The 20,966-nt window shown below is 42.2% G+C and overlaps 1 protein-coding gene across 2 annotated transcripts; it reads left to right on the top strand.

The window, feature by feature from the left end:
- Positions 1-275: 275 nt before the first annotated feature.
- IP6K2 (inositol hexakisphosphate kinase 2) lies at positions 276-20,815 on the top strand. Of its 2 annotated transcripts, none has more exons than XM_048488123.1 (6): positions 276-384; positions 12,791-13,093; positions 15,221-15,443; positions 16,116-16,291; positions 17,433-17,608; positions 20,024-20,815. In XM_048488123.1, exons 2-6 carry the CDS (start codon positions 12,892-12,894, stop codon positions 20,519-20,521), a joined length of 1,275 nt encoding a protein of 424 aa, XP_048344080.1. In that variant the 5' UTR covers positions 276-384; positions 12,791-12,891; the 3' UTR covers positions 20,522-20,815. The 2 variants fall into 2 exon arrangements, with proteins under 2 accessions (XP_048344080.1, XP_048344081.1); XM_048488124.1 differs by having other exon boundaries at positions 303-380.
- The last annotated feature ends 151 nt before the right edge of the window (positions 20,816-20,966 follow it).

Raw genomic sequence — 20,966 nt, 5'->3', positions numbered from 1 at the left:
GCCGCGCTCAGTGTACTATATCAGGAGCCTTTACGAGACCCCTTCTAGGCCCGTTTTTGTTTTGGTACCCGGAGCGCATCTCTTCCCCGCTCCCCCCGGTTTTCTCCCTTCCCTCCGTCCCCGTCCAGACTGCCCCCCTCCCCTTCCCATCAAATCATCACGCATCGCACGATGCCTCACTCCCTCCCTGGCTCCCCTAGCAACAGAGCCTCGCTCCCTCGCCGCCCAATCAGCTGCGCCTGGCTCCGTCAGGGCCAATGGAGAGGCATGGGGCGGAGCTAAATCGCGGCGAGCGGGGGAAGGGCCGCCCCGCTCGGCGCCGCCATTTTGGCTTGTGAGAAACAAAAGAGCGGAGGTCGAGGCTGTTGCGGAGCTGATTGGCAGGTATCCGTGTTTCGGTTTCGTGCTTTTAGGGCGTTTTAGGGATTAGTCCCTGACCCGGGAGATCTTAATCCGTCCGACCGCCTCGTTGCGTGTTGTTTAATGTTAGGATGGAGTGATGCTGCCCGGCGTTTCTTTGAGTATCGGTTTGATCAGGCGATGGCTGCATTTAACGGCGATCGTTAGTAGCTGTTGTTCTCAGGATCCCGGAAGGTGGGGGAGGGGGAAGATGCCCGACTTCATCCTGCCCGTTGCTTTTGGCGGCCCGACCTCTTTACTCCAGGGCAGCCCCCGTCTCAAGCAGCAGCATCATAATTCTTCAAGGGGGGCAGCCCAGGATGCCCTGCAGGGAACCCTTTTAGGGGGTCACACTGACAAAAATAGCATGCCCCTCGCTTGGTAGACGCATTTGCTTCCAAGGCATGATAGGTTCCTCCCTGGCCTCTCCTCGACTTCAAGCCGCTGTTAGTCTGTGTGTGTGTGTGTGTTGCGGCTCCTTCGTCTTATTTCCCTTTCCCACCGACGGCTAATTGGCTGGCAGTTACGTGGCCGAGCATTGCTGTTGATGTACTATAGGCGGGAGGGGGGGAGGGAAGGATGCTTTTGGAATGAGTGTATTCAGCATCCTTTAAAAAATAATAAAGAAGGCTTTCCTTATAAAGAAGGCCTCATCCGTGTGAGGCTCAGGACGTCATAAAATGGTGAGGTCATCAAAACTTCTGGGTGTGTTTGTGTGTGAAAGCTCATTGTGATGGGAAATGTATGACTCATTGTTACTCTGCAATTTTGAAGTGCCCTCGGGTGGGTTATGGGCACCTGGTGTGATCCTCTCTCCATCCTCCCACTGCTGCTCTGTATGCTTACAACAAAAACCTGCACCACTCATTTTGGGTACACGGCAGTCTTCTTTTGTAGTGAGAGAATTCTTTACTTGAATTTCTAATTGACTTTATTCTAGAACATAAATATTAAATAGTGGAAAATAGTTTTTATTGGTTAATTTTTTGGGGGGTATGTTTTTAGGGATTTCTATATTATGGACATGAAGCTGTTTTTATTGTAACGCAAGAAGCATTGCTTGATTGTTGTAACCTGCCCTGGGGTGTCTTTGAAGGGTGGGATAAAAAACAACAAACTGAATAAATAAACCTCTTGTCCCATCCCCCTAGCTTTGCAGCAAAAATTAGAGGTGTTTGAAATTTTCTCACTTCAGTGGCCGTGCAGTAATGGCGTCTCTTCATCGTTTGGGTTTTCTTATGAATGTTTGAGCTTTGATTTATAAGCTATTGTTACCGTACTTGGGAGTGAATAGCCTGTCATTCAAATTATGTCTTTTTGTTTTTGCTTCTGCTTTATTTAATTTTAACCTCACGAGTCTGTCCAAACAAAAATATCATCTTAAGAATGTTTAAGCAAAGGAAATTCTTTAAACTTTTTTTTGTGTGTGCTTTTGACTTTACAGTTTGGTGAGCGAGTTACTGTTAATAAAACTATTGATCTTCAGTGAGTTACAATATCTATATTTGGTTTTTTCATTTACCTTGCTTGATGTGCAGTCAAGAGTGGTGAGATGGGCTCTTTTACGAAAGTGAATAACAGCTGTCATCTTCACAGTAGTTCATTTCAACTTGATGAATTTTTTTAAACAAAAGTTGGGCCACGGAAGGAGGGCGGTGAAGGGGCTTGACAGGAGAGTGCTGGCAGAAACTATGGAATGCCAGTGCGTAGTTGGCACATCTCTTGATTCCTCACAGTGCTGGGGGAGGGTGAACTTAAATAGCATCGAAAATGTACCTGTCCACAGTTTGGAATATTATTATTATTATTACTACTACTATTATTTGGAGGCCTGAATGTTAGTTACTAGATCTGAACACAGGATCAGATGTTAAACCAGTGTGGTGTAGTGGTTGGAGTGTTGGCCTACCATCTGGGACATCCAGGTTCAGTTTCCTCCTGTGCCATGGAAACTTGGTGAGTGAACTTGGACCAGATGCGCTGTCAGTGTAACCTTCCTCATTGGGTTGTTATAAGGGTAAAATGGTGGAGAGAAAATGCTGTAAGTTCCTTTGGTCCCCATTGTGAAGAAAGTTGGAGTGTAAATGTTGTATATAAATAAACTTCTCACCATATAAAAATACTTAAAAGCCTTTGTTCCCCTGCATCTTGACTGTTCAGTAAAGTGCAGTAACCAGTGCAGGCTGGTTGTCAACAGTGATTTTTCTCCCCTCCCCAGACTACCATTTTAAAGAGTGTGTAATGGGAAAACAAGCTTAGACACAATGCTTATGTATGTAGCCTCCTTTCTCCCTTGTGGAGTTGAAGGTGACTTACATAATAAATTATAACAATAAAATAATTTGAATAAAACAACAATTATAAAAACATGTACAAGGTCACAATTTAAAAACTCAAATTAGATCTTCCAATAAAAATAATAAATCAATAAAATGCAGTCCTAAATCAAACATTTCTTAACTGGTCCCTCACTGGTGAACTTTAGGAGGCAAGGGGCATCTCCTTGGGAAGGTTGTTCCATCATTTTAGAGCTGCCCTCTCCCTTCTGAGATTTGTAGGACAATCAGGAGGGCTTCTCCTTATGATCTTAATTCCTATGCAGGAATATCCAGGAGAAGACTGTGCTTCAGCTATCCCGGTCCGTACAACGTATGATTTGAAAGGACAAAATAAACATCTTGAATTGGGCTTGGAAGTAGATTGGAAGTCAGTGTAATTGCTGTAGTATTAGACTTTATGGTCCTGGGAGCTTGCCCCAGCTGCAGCTGCCATACACTCTTCAAGGGTAGCCCGAAGTAGTTCACATTGCAGTAATCCAGACCAAGTGTAACCAAGGCATCGATAGCTGTAGCTAGATATCACTGAGCCAGGAACAGGCGTAGCAAAAGCACTCTGAGGCACTGCAGCTGCTTTGTTTTTTAAGGCGAGTCCTGGGTCAAGCAGCACTCCCAAGCTACAACTGACTTCTCAAGGAGAGTATAACTTCATCCAAGACCAGAACAATTAAAGTATCTGGTCTGTTTTTCTGTTATTCCAGAACCGAATTCATTAGTTTGTTCCCAGTTGCTTGAGTTTAGCTGGCAAGGGTCTGTTCGTGTTATGCAGGCTTGCTTACATGAGTTTTCCACAGCTCTTAAATGTTTTCACCTGCATTGTCAGTTGTAACATATGAACCAAGAACATTGAAAACATCAATTTCAAGCTGAACAAATACGCTTCCCTATTACACAATCAAGAACTGTTTATTCTTAGACCTGAGAGTTTTGAGGAACACGTTCCATTGATAAGCTGGAGAGATGGATGGCACCCCTCCCCCCCTTTCAGTTCATCTTATACTTATTTTGCTTGTTCCGAGGAAAACTTTGTTTTTACTGAGAGTTCTTCCAGGACAGTTCAGACTGTTGATGTCCTCATTGCTCCTTTTACCCCTCCCCTCCCCTCCCCAGCTTAACCAACAAAGCCTGCTGCGTTAGTAGTGTCTCCCTGTTATTGGTTTCCCCAAAGCCACTTAGCATAGATAACTTTGATTTGGAAAAGGAAGTGATATTTGTGGAAGCTGATGTTAAGTCAATTACGAATTGGGCTTTAATTGGATGGGCTGAGATCATGGTCGGATGGGGGAAGAGCTTTACAAATTCCCTTTCCGAACTTGGGAGGCCTCACTAGTTCAGTAGCAAGAATCAGGGTCTCCATGTGTAAGGTGATGTGGAGTGGAGAGGAACAGGAAATTAGGGTGACAGGAAATTAAGCCATTGAGGACTGTTCTCTCTCCCAACATAGCAGAGAGTCCATTTGTTGGGAGAATGATGGAAGAAAGACATTCTTCTCTGTCCATGGAACATCTGCATGATGCCAATATAACTGAGTGGTTCAGTTTTACACACACACACAAAGGCCTGAAAGTGAAGCACATAGTACAGTGGTTCCCAACCTGGGGTATGTGTACCCCCAGGGGTACACAGCAGAACGTTTGGGGTACATGAAAAAATTATGTAATGGAGGAATAAGGTGTGTGCATGTGCCCTGCAAAAAGTGACCCCCTTCTAAGGTTCTTTAAGCTGCATCAGGAAAATTCCCAGCTCCCAGAGCACAGTTTCTTTGATCAGCACAGGTGGGCTGGGGTTCAGTCAGATGCCCCTCCCAAGAGGAAGTGAGGCATGAGTTCAGTGATGTGTGGCAAAGGTGTCTGTAAGATTAGCGAGGCAGTGTGGGGCAGCACATTGTGGAGGCTCCTGACATCAGTGGTTTTGCAGATTTCTTTTTTTGGGGGTGGAGAACTCCTCCTACGTAGTTCCCCAAGTCAAGAGGGAGCATAATCAAAGACATGAGGGTAGCAAAAGTGAACTGAGGCCTAAATCCACATTACATGCAAACGTGAGTACCTGAGCCTCGGCTCTATTTTTAAAAGTAACTAGAGAGGAACAGAGAAACAAGGAGAGAGGGAAAAAAGATTCTGCCCCCTCTCCCCCCCCCCCCCCCCAGCCTCCTGGAGTGGCTGGGCACCATAGTCAGGTCTCTCCGTTCAGCTACAGGCAGAGCTTCCCTGTTGGTTTGTTTGGCACACTTTTCAGACAGCACCAAAAGTGCATGCATGCAGTTTACCTATTGCTGAAATGAGAGGCCTGACAACATCGCCAGTCTCCGCCACAGCCCATGGGCGCTCGTTGCCCCCCCCCCCACCTGACAGCCCCCTGTACCTCAAGTTCTGTTGATCCTTGGACATAATGTAAAGTACCAGCCAACGTGACTGCTCATTGCTCATTCTTGTTAAGAGTATCTGATTAGGGTTTGGGAGACTCAAGTTCAAATCCTTGCTCTCCCATGGAAGCTTTCCAAGTAACCCTCTACCAGTCACACTCAGCTTAACCTGGCTCACAGCGTTGTTGTGAGGATAAAATGAAGAAAACAATTTAAGCTGCTTTGTGTCCCCATTGAGAAGGAGCAAGTCGCAGCATAAGTCAATAAATGACACGGATACATTTTCCCCTGAACATAAGAACATCAGAAAGAGCCTTGCTGGATCAGACCAGAGTCCATCTAGTCCAGCACTCTGCTACTCGCAATGGCCCACCAGGTGCCTTTGGGAGCTCTCATGCAGGATGTGAAAGCAATGGCCTGCTGCTGCTCCCAAGCACCTGGTCTGCTAGGGTTTAGTCCTCTTTGATAGAGTTGAATAGAAATGGTAGTATTGGGTCTTTTCTGACAAAGCAATTAAGTTGCAGTTGCCATTTGCAAATACAGAGCTGGTGGAAAGGGCTTTGTCTTCTTATACCTTTATAAAACAAAGTGCTTTAAAACAAGCTTAAGAATGGCACTGAACATTTGTTGTTTGTTTTATAAATATCAGACCGTATTAAAGTTCTTGATCATAAACAAATCAGATGTAAAAAACTAATGTGTATGCAATGTCACATTTAAGACGTCCTGTAGTCAGTTGAGGGAGAAGAGGGTGGTGATGGTATTGACTTGAACTTATTTCATTCTTTGAGTTTTGTGTGTGTGTGTCTGTATGCATCAACATGTAAATTTGAAATGACAGCAACTGTGTTAATTAACATATGGGGATACAATTTTAGGGAGATGGGTTGCCAAGGGGTACGTGAGTGAAAAAAGGCTGGGAACCCCTGACACAGTAGAATGCTTCATACATGCACAAAAGGTATGAAAAAGGGTTTGGGCACATCATATTGTTGAAGCTTGCAGTGTTCTGCTGTGCTCGTGGAATTAGATCTTCCTTGCCTTGTCCATCCCGCAGCAGACCCAGTACAAGGCCAGAAAGACAACGCTGACAGTGTGATTCTTGTGGATTAAAAGCCAAGTTGGACATAGGGGCTGCTGTGAGGAGGAGGAACTGGGCAACATAATTTCCATGCCTCTTCCACCACCTTTAAGAGTAAAGATAAGGGTAATGTTTTCTTCAGAGGATGTGTGACTTGTAAGTGAAGAGTCATAAAAATTAACTCTTGGGGTCATTCACTTCCCAACTGAGATCCTTTATAGCTTGAGGTTAAGCAGTTGATGGTTGGCCTGTAGCTGTATCAAATTGTGGAAGTTTCTACTATATTTTTAGTTTCATGTTTATGTATGTGCTTTTCTGTTTTAAAGTAAAATGCGGTGCCATCCAGCAGAAGGACTTTCAAATCCCACTGGTTTCAAAGGTGTAATTAAGCATATTCTTTGTTCTTTTCCTGTTGAATTCAGTAGGATTAACAATAGTTTGACTGTTCTTTATGGCTTGTTGTCTTTGTGGATCTGACTTCATTTGTTATTCCTACAAGTGACTGTCAGTGTATTGCTTTCTTTCTATCAACTGCACAGAGCAAATAGAAAAGCCAACTGATTGTAAGCATTCTGAAAATATGCATGAAGTGAGACAAATACAAGTTCTAACTAACCAAATACTAACCACTGTCCCTCTTTCCAGCATCTTCTTACTATATAATAGAGCAGCATGTTCCCAATGACAAACCAGAAAAAGTGATGGCTGATGGGAAGTGTAGTCTTTGGCCATCTGGCAGGGCCCAGATTCCAGCTCCTCCCAGAGGAGCAAGGACTACACTTCCCAGCAGCCTTTGCTGTAGGAAGCCATTCTCCCCTCCTCTTCCTATGGTGTGCTTCTCCCTGGTGGCGGTGAGCCTTGAAAAGAGGGGAAAGTGCAGGAGGAAGCCATACTTTCCTCCTCCCCCCATGGTGTGGTCCTCCCTACCAGACCTAGGTCTCTGAGGTTAACTTAGAAGAACTTCCTGCCTGAGAAAATGGGACAAACTGTCAAGCTGCAGCTGAGCTGGAAGAGCCCATTTGCAAAGTTAAGGGAGCGTGTATGGCCGGGGGGGGGGGGGGGAATCTGTAAGTAAGCTTTTAAAAAATTTAGTAATTAGGCAAGGATTTCATTATCTGTTGTAAGTTGTGGGGCCAAGCATGGAGGAAAAGCCAGAAAGTTGGCCACCAACAGTTTTCTAGAGCCCGTTGTATTTGTTTCTACAATGCTGTTCTAATAAGAGAAAAAAGTGCAGTATTAAAGAGGCACTTTCCTACAGCTGCTGTTTAAAAAATGACGCATGGTTGTGTATCTTTCTCAATAGTTTCCTTTAGGATATAGTAGTCAATTCAGGTCCACACCCATCTTTCAGGGTTTCATGTCTTCTTCCTAGATCAGAACTGTGCGCACCTGCCAAACAGATGGTCCGTGCTGTCAGCTTTGATGGAGCCAGTCACCTGGTTGACAGGATTGAATCTAATACCTCTTTCCCCCAATGATTGATGGGTATTAACATCATGCTGATCTTCTGTTCGTCAGTGAGCTCTTTACATGTGGCTGAGGGTAAACAGCACATGGATTGGTCACTTGCAAAAGCATCTGGTGGTGGGATGCTGTTCAAAAGAGGAGGGGGATGCCTGGTCATCTATTTAGTGGCCTTTTTGTGGCCTAACTTCACTAAGCCTCTTGGATGGCAACTCTGCATTCATCATGTGCATTAACATAGCTGTACAACTGCTTCTTGTCCTTCTGTCCTTGTAGGCTTCTTCATGCAAGCAGATGTACGACTATAAACACTTATAGAAATGGGGTAAAGGAAACACAAGTTGAATGTGTAACTCATGAGCTCATTACTTGTAGTGACAGCACAAAGTAACCAAGTGTGCCACACATACACACACAGAGCTGCCTAGCACAGACTCACTATTGGTCCATCAAAGTAAGCATTATTTGCTCTGACGGGCAGCAGTTCTGCAGGGCCTCAGGCAAAGATCTGTCACAGCACCTATTGTGTGGTCCTTTTATCTGTGGATGTCAGGCATTGAATCTGGTCCCCTGGGCTTGCCAGCGTGATGTAGTTGGCCCAGGATCTGGGAGATTCAGATTTGAACCCCTCCTCTGCCGCTGGAGCTTGTTTAGTGAGCTATGGCTAGTCATGCACACTCCACTTAACCTACCTAGTAGAGAAAAGGGAGGAAAGGGAAACAATGTAAATTTCGAGGAGTCCCCACTGTGGGAGAAAGGAAGCAAATAATAACGAAATGAATTCCAGGCAACTGTCCTAGTACCAAGCCACAGCCCTTCCACCATTAGGTTATGTTTTGTTTTCACAGTTGTATAATGAGACTGTTAACTTTAAAAAGTGTCTCCTTCGTGTCACTAAGAATTAAGCTTATTTAATCTGTTCTTTGATAGTGGTCTGATAGCAAAACAAATATAAATAGCAAAACAAATCTTTGAAGTTCCAAAAAACAGAGTCCCTCTTCATTAGAAGCAATCAGTTGGTTACAAACCAATGAGAAAAGCTTTTCAAGTTCCCCAGACCATGACGGGGGGGAGGGGTAGGAGAGAAAAAATATTGTTTCTAGGGCATTATAGAAAAGTCCAAAGTTTGCAGTTCTTGGGGGAAGAAATGGAGGAGCCAAAAAGTGGTGCAGGCCTAACTGGATTAAGTGTTCCTAAGTGCAAAACTACCCTGACCTGGGTAGCCCAGGCTAGCTACGGTTGTCATGTTTTGGAAACTACTCAGGGTTGACCCTGGTTGGTATTTGGATGAGAGACCACCAAGAAATACCAGGGTCACGGCACCCTGTCAGCCTGTTTCCTGGAAAACCCTACAGGATCCCCCAAAAAGTGACTGTGACCTGAAGGCAAAAAAAGGGGGAAGGGTGCGAAACAGATTCCAAGATGCACCAGAGAATCAAAATGTCTCTTTGAAAGGCAGCGGTTAGATTCCTCCATAAACAAGGCAAATTAAACATAATGGACAAGTCCCTACTGCTTTACCCCTCTTTCCCTGGCTTGCGTAGACAACCCCTGAATGTGTCTGTTCAGCAATGCAACGTAATTTGTAATATACTGCCAAAATTCAGATGACTGTACAGTATAGGCTCATTCATAATACAACAGCATTTAAAAAGGGGAAGTCAAAGAGTACATGGAAACAATGGAAAAATCCCAGTCTCAGTGATGCAAAATTTTAATCTCTTTAAGCAAGCTGTAGAGATGCTAAGCTGGATTGGAGGCAGCTGGATAGTCACCCTGTGGTCAACAGAAGAGGTATTGAAATGAGAAGCAATTAATGGTGAGATCTGATCCTGTCCCACTACTTTAATTACTACGTACATGCAGAGGTTTGTATTGCAGCAGCTAAAGCTGCACCATCGTACTGATAATATGACAAAGCTTTGGAATTCTTTTTTGCCTTCTGTTTTAAGAATGACTGGTTTTAAAGCTATTGCTCCCGTTTAGTCCTACTCTGTTTTGTCCTGTACTTTTTCTAAGGAATTCAAGATGCATTTTAATACTTGCAACAATCCTGCAAGGTAGGCGCAGAGAGTGAGACTAGCCCAAGGTCATTCAGTAAGCGTCACGTTCCTACATGTGAATACTGAATATTTGACTGCCCTACATCACAGAACTGTGGGAGGATGGGGTGGGGGTGGGGGTGGGGGGGTTAGAATTAAAATTCACGGCCAGACATGTTTATGTTTCCTTTGGACCATGAATGCAAAGAAAGGAGCAGGGAAGAATTTTCTTCCATAGTTTCATTCTTGGTTTTTTGCTGTGAGTGGAAGAGAAATGCAGGGACCAGTTACTGGGGGATGCTTTCTTTGGAATGCTCCTGGGTCTTTGGGAAGCAGCAACATCAGAGATGGCCAGGTGCATTGCAGGGGGGTGGGGGGAGCAGCTGTGACACAATGATGCAGAGAGAACCAGAAGCGCAAATGCTTCTTCCTTATCTTCTGTACCTCCATCTTGTGTCCAGGAGCTTTCATCTCTTCAGGTTGCCCAAGGGGCCCCCAGGGACCCAAGTCTGTATAATTGTCATTAGAGCATGATTGGAAATTGGTGTATAATATTGGTCTATTTTGCATGCCATCGACGTGAGAGTTTTCCTTCGGATCATTTTTGGGGTGGGGATTGTTGACTCATGTCCTGAATAATACCTGAGAGGTTGTTGTTTTCTGCCTACGCCAAATTCAGAATTCCCTATAGGTAACTTTTACATCTATGGAAGAAAACAAGTTGTGAACTTGCTTGAAAAATTAATGAGCTCTCTGGGGATGGCAAAGGGGGGAGGGGAAGGAGTGCTTTTGTGAGTGGCGTCCCTTGTTTTTTGTAAAAATCAGAGGAGGCAGAGATTATCCTGAAGAACTTTATAAGACATTCTTTCATCTTTTTTGCTGTTATAAAGATGAAGACAATGTATGGTAATGTAAATTGGAGAAAAACAAAGAAATCCTATGCATATTTACTCAGAAGCAAGTCCTCCTAAATTAATTGGATGGTGCCTGAGGTAAGAATGTATCGAATTGCGGGTACAGCTTGATAAGGTAATTTGTTTCACTTGGGAAAAGTAGTGTGTGCGCCACCTTCTGGTTAAAAGCATGTTGCAAAAATGGACATGGTACAATATTGAAGGCAGTTTTTCAGACCAGTTAGCTATGCAGAGTGTAAAGTTTGAGGGTGCTTAGTCTGGTCCTGTGAGACATTTGTAAAATTCTTGAGCTTTGGAGGTTCAGTTGGGTTGGATGAATAGCATTTATAATGAAGTTGTCGTTATGGTCTAGTCTGCTGGCACCTACATACCATTATGCTGTGCCGAGAAGTCTCTCTATTGCTTTAGATTGGTCACATTTGATAGAGAATTTCTTTATTCCTATAATTTTGCCTCAGTTAAGTAAGGTTGCATTTCTGTATATTCAGTCAACTATGATAGATCTGTAATGAAGTGTATGACTGGAACGTTTTTGCTCTCACAGAATTAGGTGCATTAATGTTTATGTATTACTCTTTGAAGACAAATAAAGTGGTGAGTTATTTTTAGATGCAAAACTTAATGATTAAAGATCGTTCCAATTGTACCATTTTGTTTAATTTGGTAATAAGATTTAGATATGTCTTCTGCCATTCTGGTTTTCAGAGATGATCTTTTAAGTTGAAAGATAATTGAATTAGTAAATAAACTATTGTCAGGTAGTCCTGAAGACACAGCTGTACATCTAGGTATCATTTGTTTTCCAGTAAGCAAAACACCCTCTTGGGCATTTGCAATCCTGGGGGAGGGGGAGTTATATTGGTACCACGGTTAGGTATGGCACAACCATGGTGCAGCTATGCCACCTCCTAAGAGGCTTGCTACACTTTAGCCAGCAAGCTGAAAGCTGTGCTGCCCCTGCTCCCATGAATGAGGCCACTGCAGCATAATCGTCCGTGCCACTGAATTTACTGGTGTAAGTCCACATTTTCAAATGGGGGCATTCCCAGGGCTAAAGGGCTCCAGAAGCTGACTAAAGTTGGCCCTGGAAATGCCTCCTTCAGTACTGACACAGACTCCTGCTAAGCAACTCTCCGACACTAGTGTAAGTGCCTCAGTGTCGGCGTTGATGCTTCTTCCATTAGCACAAGGTGTATTTATGCCAGTACCAGATGGCTTTCCGAGCTGTTTTGCCTCCTCCCTCAGGCTTGCCCTGTAAGTACAGTAGCTGGTGAAATAAACTTTTAAGATCAACCTGATTTCTAATTTAATAAATAATGCTGGCTGTATTGCACCTGTGAGAATATCCATGGAAGGTTTTGGAGGAGGTTGAAAAAGGAATGAAATGGTGATTGGTATTAGCCCAACTACCGGGCTTCTAAATGTTCCTTTTCACAGCCTTCCTCCACAGAAGTCTAATCTGTTCTTTAAAGTCCTTGCATTTAAAAAAATAAATAAATCAGGTTAGGGGTTTGACCCAGAACTTTCAAAGTAAAGTGTTCTTTGTTCAAGTGCTTTTTTTCTTCTGGTTATCCTTTTTATAAAAGCTAAATTGCTGTGTTAACCTGGGGTGGAGGGACGTAAAGGTCAGTGTCTGTTGTATTTTGTCCATGATGTGTCTATGTATACATGCATGCCAGAAGGGAAGAAAACATGAAATGGAAACTGAAAATCTCAATTACATGTGGTATTTGTTGTCTAAAGCCTAGGATTTGCAATGGAAAGTTTAGAGACTAAAGAACAAATATGCATCATTTGTCTTCACTGGCTCCCTGTGGAGTACAATATTGATAAGCAAATGCTGCTAGGCTTAGTAAATATGAACAGCCAAGAGCAGTTTGAGTGTCTCTTCCACTTTCTGCACTGGCTTCTCCTTGCTAGACACACCCAGTAGGTTTGTACTAATTCCTATTGGCCAAGGCCTTGGTGGGAGTGGTTTGCAGACGTTTTTCCCTGCTCTGTTTGCATGACCTCACTTCTGTTTGTCTCCGCACTAAGAGCTCATGAGCTCTTTTCAGTTTCGGCTTCTGTGAAGAGCGTTTTGACTTCTGTTTTCCTCCTCGGTGGCTACAAAGGAATCTGTTCACTTTGCTTTTTCAGACGATACCAAGTTGCTGAACAGAGTGGGGCTTTTCCTGTGTTTGTTTTCACAGACTGTGTGAACTGGAATAACCATCTTCTGGAGCGACAACTCTTGCTGGGAGCGGAGCTGCCGTCACAACTGCCACACTGGTCTGTCTGATGCACTACAAGGATGAGCCCGGCATTTGGAGCTATGGAAGTGGAGCACTATTCCAAAGGTGTCCTGCTGGAGCCTTTTATCCACCAGGTCGGGGGTCACTCCTGTGTCCTCCGGTTTAACGATGAGACCATCTGTAAGCCCCTGATACAGAGAGAGCACCAGTTTTACGAGAGTCTTCCTGCAGACATGCGTAAATTCACTCCTCAGTATGAAGGTATGTGGCCAAACTTAGAAGGGGGCTGGGCATTTGGTTGATTCTGTAAATCCCAAGTGTGTATGTTTGGTCTCTAAAATCTTCCATTCTGAAGAGATTTTAGGGAGCTTCTTTTCATGTGTTTTGATGTTGTCTGAGCCAGGCTGTGGAGATACAGGGTGGAGATGCTTGCCAGTGGGTCTTTGGGCTGACTGACAGCATTAGAGTAGAACAACGCTACTGATGATAGCCTGTATATCGCCCCTTAGGCGCAGGTAGGTGAGTATATCGATACCAGCTTGTAAATGTTTTCAGTAGTAATGTGCTGATTCTTTCTTTCTGCTTTTTCTTCTTTATTTTTCTTTTTTTGTTTAAAACAAACTGCAGAAGATTTACCTGTTTTGTAGAAGTTGGGCCTTGATTTTTTCATTATTATAATTGTCTAACAATTTGCTCATGATATAACCAAGTGGCAGCATAGCAAAGATAGCCAAAACATATTGTTAAATGTATACAGCTTGTTTTTACCCTTAAGGAGAGGGGGAAAAACTGTAGTACTTAGTTAGGCAAAAGGTAAAGTACCATTGACAAGGTTGACTCGGTTGGTATGTAGAAGTGGATTTTCCAGTTCTGTTTGGTGTTGTGTTGACCCAAACACCTGGCTCTTCATGAGATGCTGTGTTACCTTTTCGAAATTTTAATTGACGACACTCAAGTCTGAGTAGTTTTTTATATTGTATTTTGCTTTTTCACTGAATCCACTTTGTTTCAAAATTTTGATTTTTAACTGGAGAAAAGACTAAGGCAAGATATCAGTTGTATTGCTGTATGCCATGCACACTTACTGAAACATTGGAAAATGCCTGATTACAAGCTCTTTGAATGAATAGATTTAAATGTGCTTTATGTTTAACATAATGTAACAAGAATGTATTAGCATATGTGGTTTTTCTCTTTGGGGGGATGTGTGGGAGGGATTTAGGGGTAAGGGGGGGGGGCTCATTTGGTCCATCTCTGTTGTTTTTTCCAGGATAAAGCCAAAGGCCATTTTCTAGCCGGCTTCCCCCCCTTTCCTGTAGCTCTTTCCTGTGTGAGCAGCAGGACTGTCAGTCAAAGCTTCTGCACTCCCCACCCTTGCTACTGTAGGTCTCAGAGCTGCCTGCCCTGCTCAGAAGTGCCAGTCTCTCGCCAAGAACTCTAGTGATGAGCGGCAAGAATGTGCAGATTGATTGATTTCAGGATAAAGAGAGGACTAAGGAAAAAAAACCCATTCGGCCTATTGTTACAACTTCTGCAGTAACATTGCTATATGGCATGGGGGTCCACCCCTATCAGAACTTTCCTCTGAGACTCTCAGACTATAACGCAGTGATGATCTCTAGAGACTTTTGAGAGGAGGAGGCAAAAACGTTTCCAAGGTTCACCATGTTTTGATGTACCTCGGTCAAATTTGTTTTGTAATTTGTTTTGTTGTTTCTTTTGCAAGATTGCTACAGAAATAAAATCTATTTCCCCAAGAAAGACAATATCAACTGTACAGATATGTGTGGCGATTTCAAGTGGGAAGCCTTTGAATTAGTTGTCTTGTTGTAATGTGTGATGTTCTCGTTTTGCTCTGCTTTTTGCAAGCCTTTCATTTTCCCTGGTATTTATTGATTCTCTTGGCAGCTTTTGTTTGGATCAATGCTTTTAGCTTTGCTGTTAAGCAAAACTTGAAGCTTTTGGCGGGCAGGGCATCTTCTACTCCAAGATGTAAATATAAATTGTTTTACATCTCTTGTAGGGACAGACGAGTCAGATTTTTTTTTTCAAAATAATAAAATGTTTCAATAATTGAAAACGTCTCCTGTTATTATTTGACTGCTGTGCGATTCTGCTCGCAAGAGAGAAGAATCTCCTGTATTGTTAATGTTTTGTCTTCATGATAAATTGTCTTCTCTGTGAGGTGTCACTTTGTCTAGATGTTTTGATATTTGTTAGGTTGACAGATGAGTTTTGGCCTGTGGCAAGATAAAAAAATACTAAGGACTTGGGTAAGAGAAAAACCAAAGTTGCTATATTCTTAATGTAAAATTATGTTGTGTGGTAAGATGTATTTGCTTCTCACTTCTCCGATTCTTAACTGGATTTTTAATTTCTTCTCTCAAGGTGTGGCATCTGTAAGCTTTGAAGAGGATGAAGATGGAAACCTGTGTCTAATAGCATATCCATTAAATGGGGACCACAATAGTTTGGAAAACCTAGATAATTCTGACTGTGAACCCAAAAATAAATTGTTACGTTGGAGTAACAAAAAGACTGTATTGCTAGAAAATGAAAAGCTAACTAAGGAGTGGGTCCGGCAGCATAGAAAAGAAGAAAAAATGAAAAGGTAAAATGCTTTGTGTTCAAACTGGCACAGAGCCTTTAAACCTAAGCTTCTGTTTAGTTATGTATACTTAAATTTCATGGATTGCAAGATTATTTTGTTTGGCATAACTGTATAGGGTTATATCCTGCATGTATTTGTGCCTTCAATCATTATCTGTTTTCTAGTTGTGAAAGGGAGCTCAAAAGTTCATTTTTCATTCTTCCCTACCAGATATTTCATTTTTGCTGTTTTGGGAATTAATTCCCCTGGAACATTTTGTGACATTAATCTGGAAAAGCGCCAGCTTTGGCAGCCTTCAAAGTATGCCTTTGAAGGAAAAACATGCCGCGCCGCTCTCTTTTAATCCTTTAAACTGGTCTTAGTCTAGTTTATCACCAAGCGAGATCCTCAAACTTTTCTTTTTATATTGGTGTATCTAATAGGCTTCAGTAGTTGAACGTACTGCAGATTTATATACCCACCTGACTTAAGAGGATAATGGGCAAGTTGCCCAGATAAGAGAAAGACAGTGAATGTCATCTGTGGGTTGTGAAGACTTGAAATAGGCTAGCTGAAAGCATTTCATGAAGAAGGCCAGCAGAACACCATGTTTATTTTCAAATGATCGTTGAAAAGATGCTAATGCTCATTTGGCCCCACATATTAATGTATGGATGGATGTTTCTTTTTCAGTCATAAATTAGAGGAAGAATTTGAATGGTTGAAGAAATCCGAGGTCCTGTATTACAGTGTCGAGAAAAAGGGGAATGTCAGTTCGCAGGTCAAACACCACAATCCTTGGAGTATGAAATGCCACCAGCAGCAGTTACAGCGAATGAAGGAAAATGCGAAACATCGCAACCAATATAGTATCCTTTTGTCCAAGCATATCTTGCAAGATAGCCAAAAATGAACCTCTTTTGTTGAACGTTATCTGAAATGTAAACTTTTGGGAGGCATTGGGCCAATTTTGGAATTTTTTTTGTTTGATGTCTGGCTGCTAATTATAGCAGCCCTCCCTTTTGCTCAGGCTGTGTTTGCCTAAATCTGCAGGTCTGTTTTTGCTCATCAGTTGCAAGTTGCTGCACCAGCAACCCCTAGATGTTGACCAGTGTGATTGCAGTGATGGTGCCTGCACTGGATCAGAAGCCTTGATTGCTTTTTGGATGTCATGTGACAAACATCCATCTTTAATCCAGTATATTCTTTTGTGGGCTAGTCTCTGCAAGCAGCGCAGACGCCTAGTTAAACCAAGAACATACTCTGATGCAGAAATATACTTACCTGGCAATTCCGTGTAGTGGTAGATAATCCCAGTGGAGTACAGTTATTCTACTTTGCTTTTGAACCACCCATATTATGGTTATTTGAATGATATCTGAGGGCTCCGTGGCGACGTCTAACATGACTGTTTCTGCATGGACATGATAGTTCTCTCTTCTAATGAGGCTAATTAATTTGCCTATTTGCTTCACATTTTATTTATTGAAAATATTTATAACCCTCTTTCCATGTTGGATTGTAAGGTGCCTTGAAGACCTCATGTTGGAGCACAGCACAGTAAGGAACTTGGAACAGCAGGCATAAGAACAACCAGTAGTAACACCTCAAAACAATGAAAAAGCTTCAGAACATGGCAATACAATCATTATCAGGACAGGCCAGGGCAGATATGTGTATTTACACTGTTGCTTATGGTACAACTATCCATTTTGTTATGGATGGTTCAAAGATTCATTATATTATAAGAAAATTATAATTTTCACAAACCAAATAGGGCATTTGAACAGCTGGATCGTGCTGGATCAGAAGATACCATATCTAGGAAAACATGGCATTACACTATTCTTATTGTTATTATGCATGACAAAAGTGTGGCCCAACAGAATTTAAAGTAGTAGCCCTTAACACATTCTCTTATTTAATTATACTGCTCAAGTTCTAATTATGCAGAACACTCAGGTTTCAGAGAAGAGTCTCAGTTGTTAGGGCTTTTCCTTAATTAAGCAGAATTTATCTTGCTGGAAAACCTGACCTCCCGATACGAGGTGCCTTGTGTTTTGGATCTGAAGATGGGGACCCGGCAGCATGGAGATGATGCATCTGAAGAGAAGAAGGCTAATCAGATCAAGAAATGTCAGCAGAGTACTTCGGCAGTTATAGGAGTCCGGGTGTGTGGTATGCAGGTGAGCAGGATGAGGGTTTGGAATTAGTAGTTTTTGCATGGAAGAAGCTACAAATGAAACTGACTTCTGCTTGCATTTCTCTGCATTAAGATATTCTGGCTTTTCCTTGAGACAGTTATGAATTAGAGAAACAGATGCTTCTGATCAGTCTTGTGGTATAATAGTAGAATCAAAGGTCATGGGAATTTTATACATATTAAATATCTCCGTGTAGTCTAAGTTAAAGTACTGCCAAATTGTTTCCTTACAAGCAAAATAAGGTAGTGGTGCAATCTTGGAAAATTCTGTAACCACCCTACTTCATACTTTTCTAGCTGAGATTGTACATTTTCTTCACCGTCTTGCTGAAGAAGGCTCCAGAACATGGCAGTATCACTGTAATCAGGAGGACCAGCCACTTCAAAGCAATTGCTCTCCCTTATCAAGAGTGGAGAAAGTGAGCCGCTGCATGGAATTGGCTGTTTAACCCGACAGGCTGACCTTCATTTGATTAGCACATCTAATATAGGAGAGTTTGTTTACACATTCATGTGCATGGAATGAGGCATTCACACACATGTGCGGGCACACAAAAATGCTATCAAAGCATTCCCCTTTGCTGTCCCTAGCTGACAAATGCTGCACAATGGTTAGCAGACTCTCCACTGGAAAGTGGGAAGGCTAAACTGGTACGCAGGTGAGAAGCTTGGCATTAAAACCTAAGGGCAATCCCATCCTTTTTTGTTCTGTATTTAAACCTTTAAATATACGATGGCTTCAGTGAGAACGGAACAGTGTTTGTAAAAGGATGTGGCAGCTAATTTTAGTTGCTTTTGGAAGGGATTCTTAAGATGGAGAACACAATTTGGCATCACTTTTATTGCAGTTAGAGTTGGAACATCCTACCAGTCTTTTTTAGAACCGCCCTGAGGAAATATTTTTGCGCTGTCTTTCCACTTGATCCTCATGGTAGTAACGTAAGAAATCTTAAAACAATTAAAATACAATTCAAACTGTGAAGCAATTCAAAGTGTACAGCAATTAAAAACACACAGACAACACCAAAGGGAGGGCCAGTAGTAATTATTGGTGTGCCTGATGAAACAAAAAAGTCTTCACCTCCTAGCAAAACTCACTAGTTGAGGGAGGCAGATGGATCTCTCTGGTGAGTTCTCAGGTGGCTACTCATCTAGCTTCAGATGGTCAGGGGCAACCAAATAGAGCTTTCAAAGATGACTTTAGAGTGTATAGGTAGGTTCATATGAGAGGCAGTGGTCCATGAAGAAGTGGAGCTTATTGAATGCAGACAGCTCATAACCAAGAGGAGTCTCCTTACATGCACAAATAAGATGAAATTAGTGACTGTGAAATAGAGGTACTTTATATCACCACAGAGTTTGTGGGGGCTTTGAAAAACTGCTGGAAGTAGCACCTTCTTGCTAGCTTGCTATATGACATTTTATTTTCTATGATTGCATCTCTGTGCTGCTTTGCAGTTTATGGCCCTCCCACCCTGCTGTTTGTGCTTTTTTTCTATTCTTACCTCATGTATATATGTCTTTGGTGAAGACCCACTGATGTGATTCTGAAAGTCCATTATAGTCCATTACAATTTATTCTAGAACAAGATATCTCTAGTCACTTTTTCTTCCCTAGTAACTTAGTAAGAGATGTCCACCCTCAGTGATAGCCAGTAGTGTGGTACAAATCTCATCTTCATAGGTTCTCCCTTTTTTCAAGTAGCACATTCCTCCAGAGGTTTCTCTGTTTATTGATTGAGTTTGTGGAGAACTGAGTCGTGATTGGTATTCTTTCCAGCCGTTAGCAGAGTGTACCTTTAATCACCTCCATTTTGAGTCTGCTGCAAATAGCATTGTTGAATATTGTGCAGTCATCCTTACTGTTCCTCTAACAGGCACTTATATGAAGACCTGTTAGATAGTTTCATTATTCCCATCAATTACATAAAGTACAGTTCTCTTGTGGAGCTTTCAAAAGTAGCATTGGGGCATACAATACCTTCTAATTTTTAAATGGCATTTTCTGTTAACAGGCAGGCTGAATAGTAGTTCAGCTGTCTGTAGTCTTGCAAGTGTCCAGTGCAGGCATAATGGAACTGTCAGTTTGTAAATGACGAAGTGCCACTGCACATGTTATAACTTGACTATGAGAACCTGACCAAAATCGTTCTAATACTATTTAGTCCCACGTCATTTTCTGAACAGAAAAACAATCACATGGAGCTAAATAATAATTTCACTAAGAAATGTCTTGAGGAATCCTAGTTCAGAAAATTCCTTGCCTTTACCTTCTTTCCACTAAATCAGAGGAGCATACTACTGATTATTCATGAAAGAGGTGTATCTTTATGAAACCTAGAGACTTTGCTTCAAAGTTCTACTGTTGCTGATCAGGCCCTTTCCTTATTTTCAACAGGTTTATCAGCCAGGCACTGGCCAGTTAATGTTTATGAATAAATACCACGGAAGGAAGCTTTCAGTCCAGGGATTTAAAGAAGCACTTTATCAGTTCTTTCATAATGGCAAATACCTGCGAAGAGAACTCTTTGAGCCTGTTCTAAAGAAACTGACTGAATTAAAATCTGTCTTGGAGAAACAGGAGTCTTACCGCTTCTACTCCAGCTCTTTGCTTATCATTTACGATGGAAAGGAATTGCAAGAAGTCACTGTGGACTCTGACCCAGAAGACCTGGAAGGCCTTTCAGAAGAGTCATCCGATGAATCTGCAGGCGCATATGCCTACAAGCCCACGGCTAGCAGTGTTGATGTTCGAATGATAGACTTTGCCCACACAACGTGCCGGTATTATGGAGAAGATAGTGTGGTGCATGAGGGCCAAGACACTGGTTACGTTTTTGGACTTCAAAACTTAATAGCTATTATTAAAGAAATAAGGGATGAGAGCAGTGAATAAACATTTAGAATGCAGAACAGTAGACAGCACTATAGTGACTCTTTGTATTCCGGAACTGTTGGCCACTTTCTGGTGATAGCAACCTGTACGGACTCCGTTGGGGTGGCCCTATCAGAGTCGGAGCTGTTTGAAAGAGGGCATTTCCTTCTAGAGGTGCTAGAAATAGCACTGATGCATCTGGGTATCTTTATTATTTATTTTAACTCTCAAAAACATTCCATATTTGTTTATTCAGATACCTCTGTTATCCCTGTGTGTACATGTTCAAATAAAATTCTTTTTGTTCATTGCAAATGATGTTATCTTTTTAAGGTGCTTGTCCTTGGCCAGGGTAGATTTGATTGAAATCAAATGGATTTAAGTCACTCGTCAGTAAGACAGTTTGTATTATGGCTTTCTACATAAAGACTCATTCTTGCCAGTATAATCTTAATATTTACAACCA

Source organism: Sphaerodactylus townsendi, linkage group LG03 (assembly GCF_021028975.2).
Source record: "Sphaerodactylus townsendi isolate TG3544 linkage group LG03, MPM_Stown_v2.3, whole genome shotgun sequence".
NCBI classification, from domain to species: domain Eukaryota; kingdom Metazoa; phylum Chordata; class Lepidosauria; order Squamata; family Sphaerodactylidae; genus Sphaerodactylus; species Sphaerodactylus townsendi.
This window is presented reverse-complemented; position numbering and strand designations above follow the sequence as displayed.

Bases quoted from the DNA above. Each gene is read 5' to 3' on its own strand.
- IP6K2 (XM_048488123.1), top strand. From the start codon at position 12,892: ATGAGCCCGGCATTTGGAGCTATGGAAGTGGAGCACTATTCCAAAGGT. The intron at 16,292-17,432 runs GTATCCTTTTGT...TTAATTAAGCAG, and splicing joins GAAACATCGCAACCAATATA to AATTTATCTTGCTGGAAAAC. The intron at 17,609-20,023 runs GTGAGCAGGATG...TATTTTCAACAG, and splicing joins TCCGGGTGTGTGGTATGCAG to GTTTATCAGCCAGGCACTGG.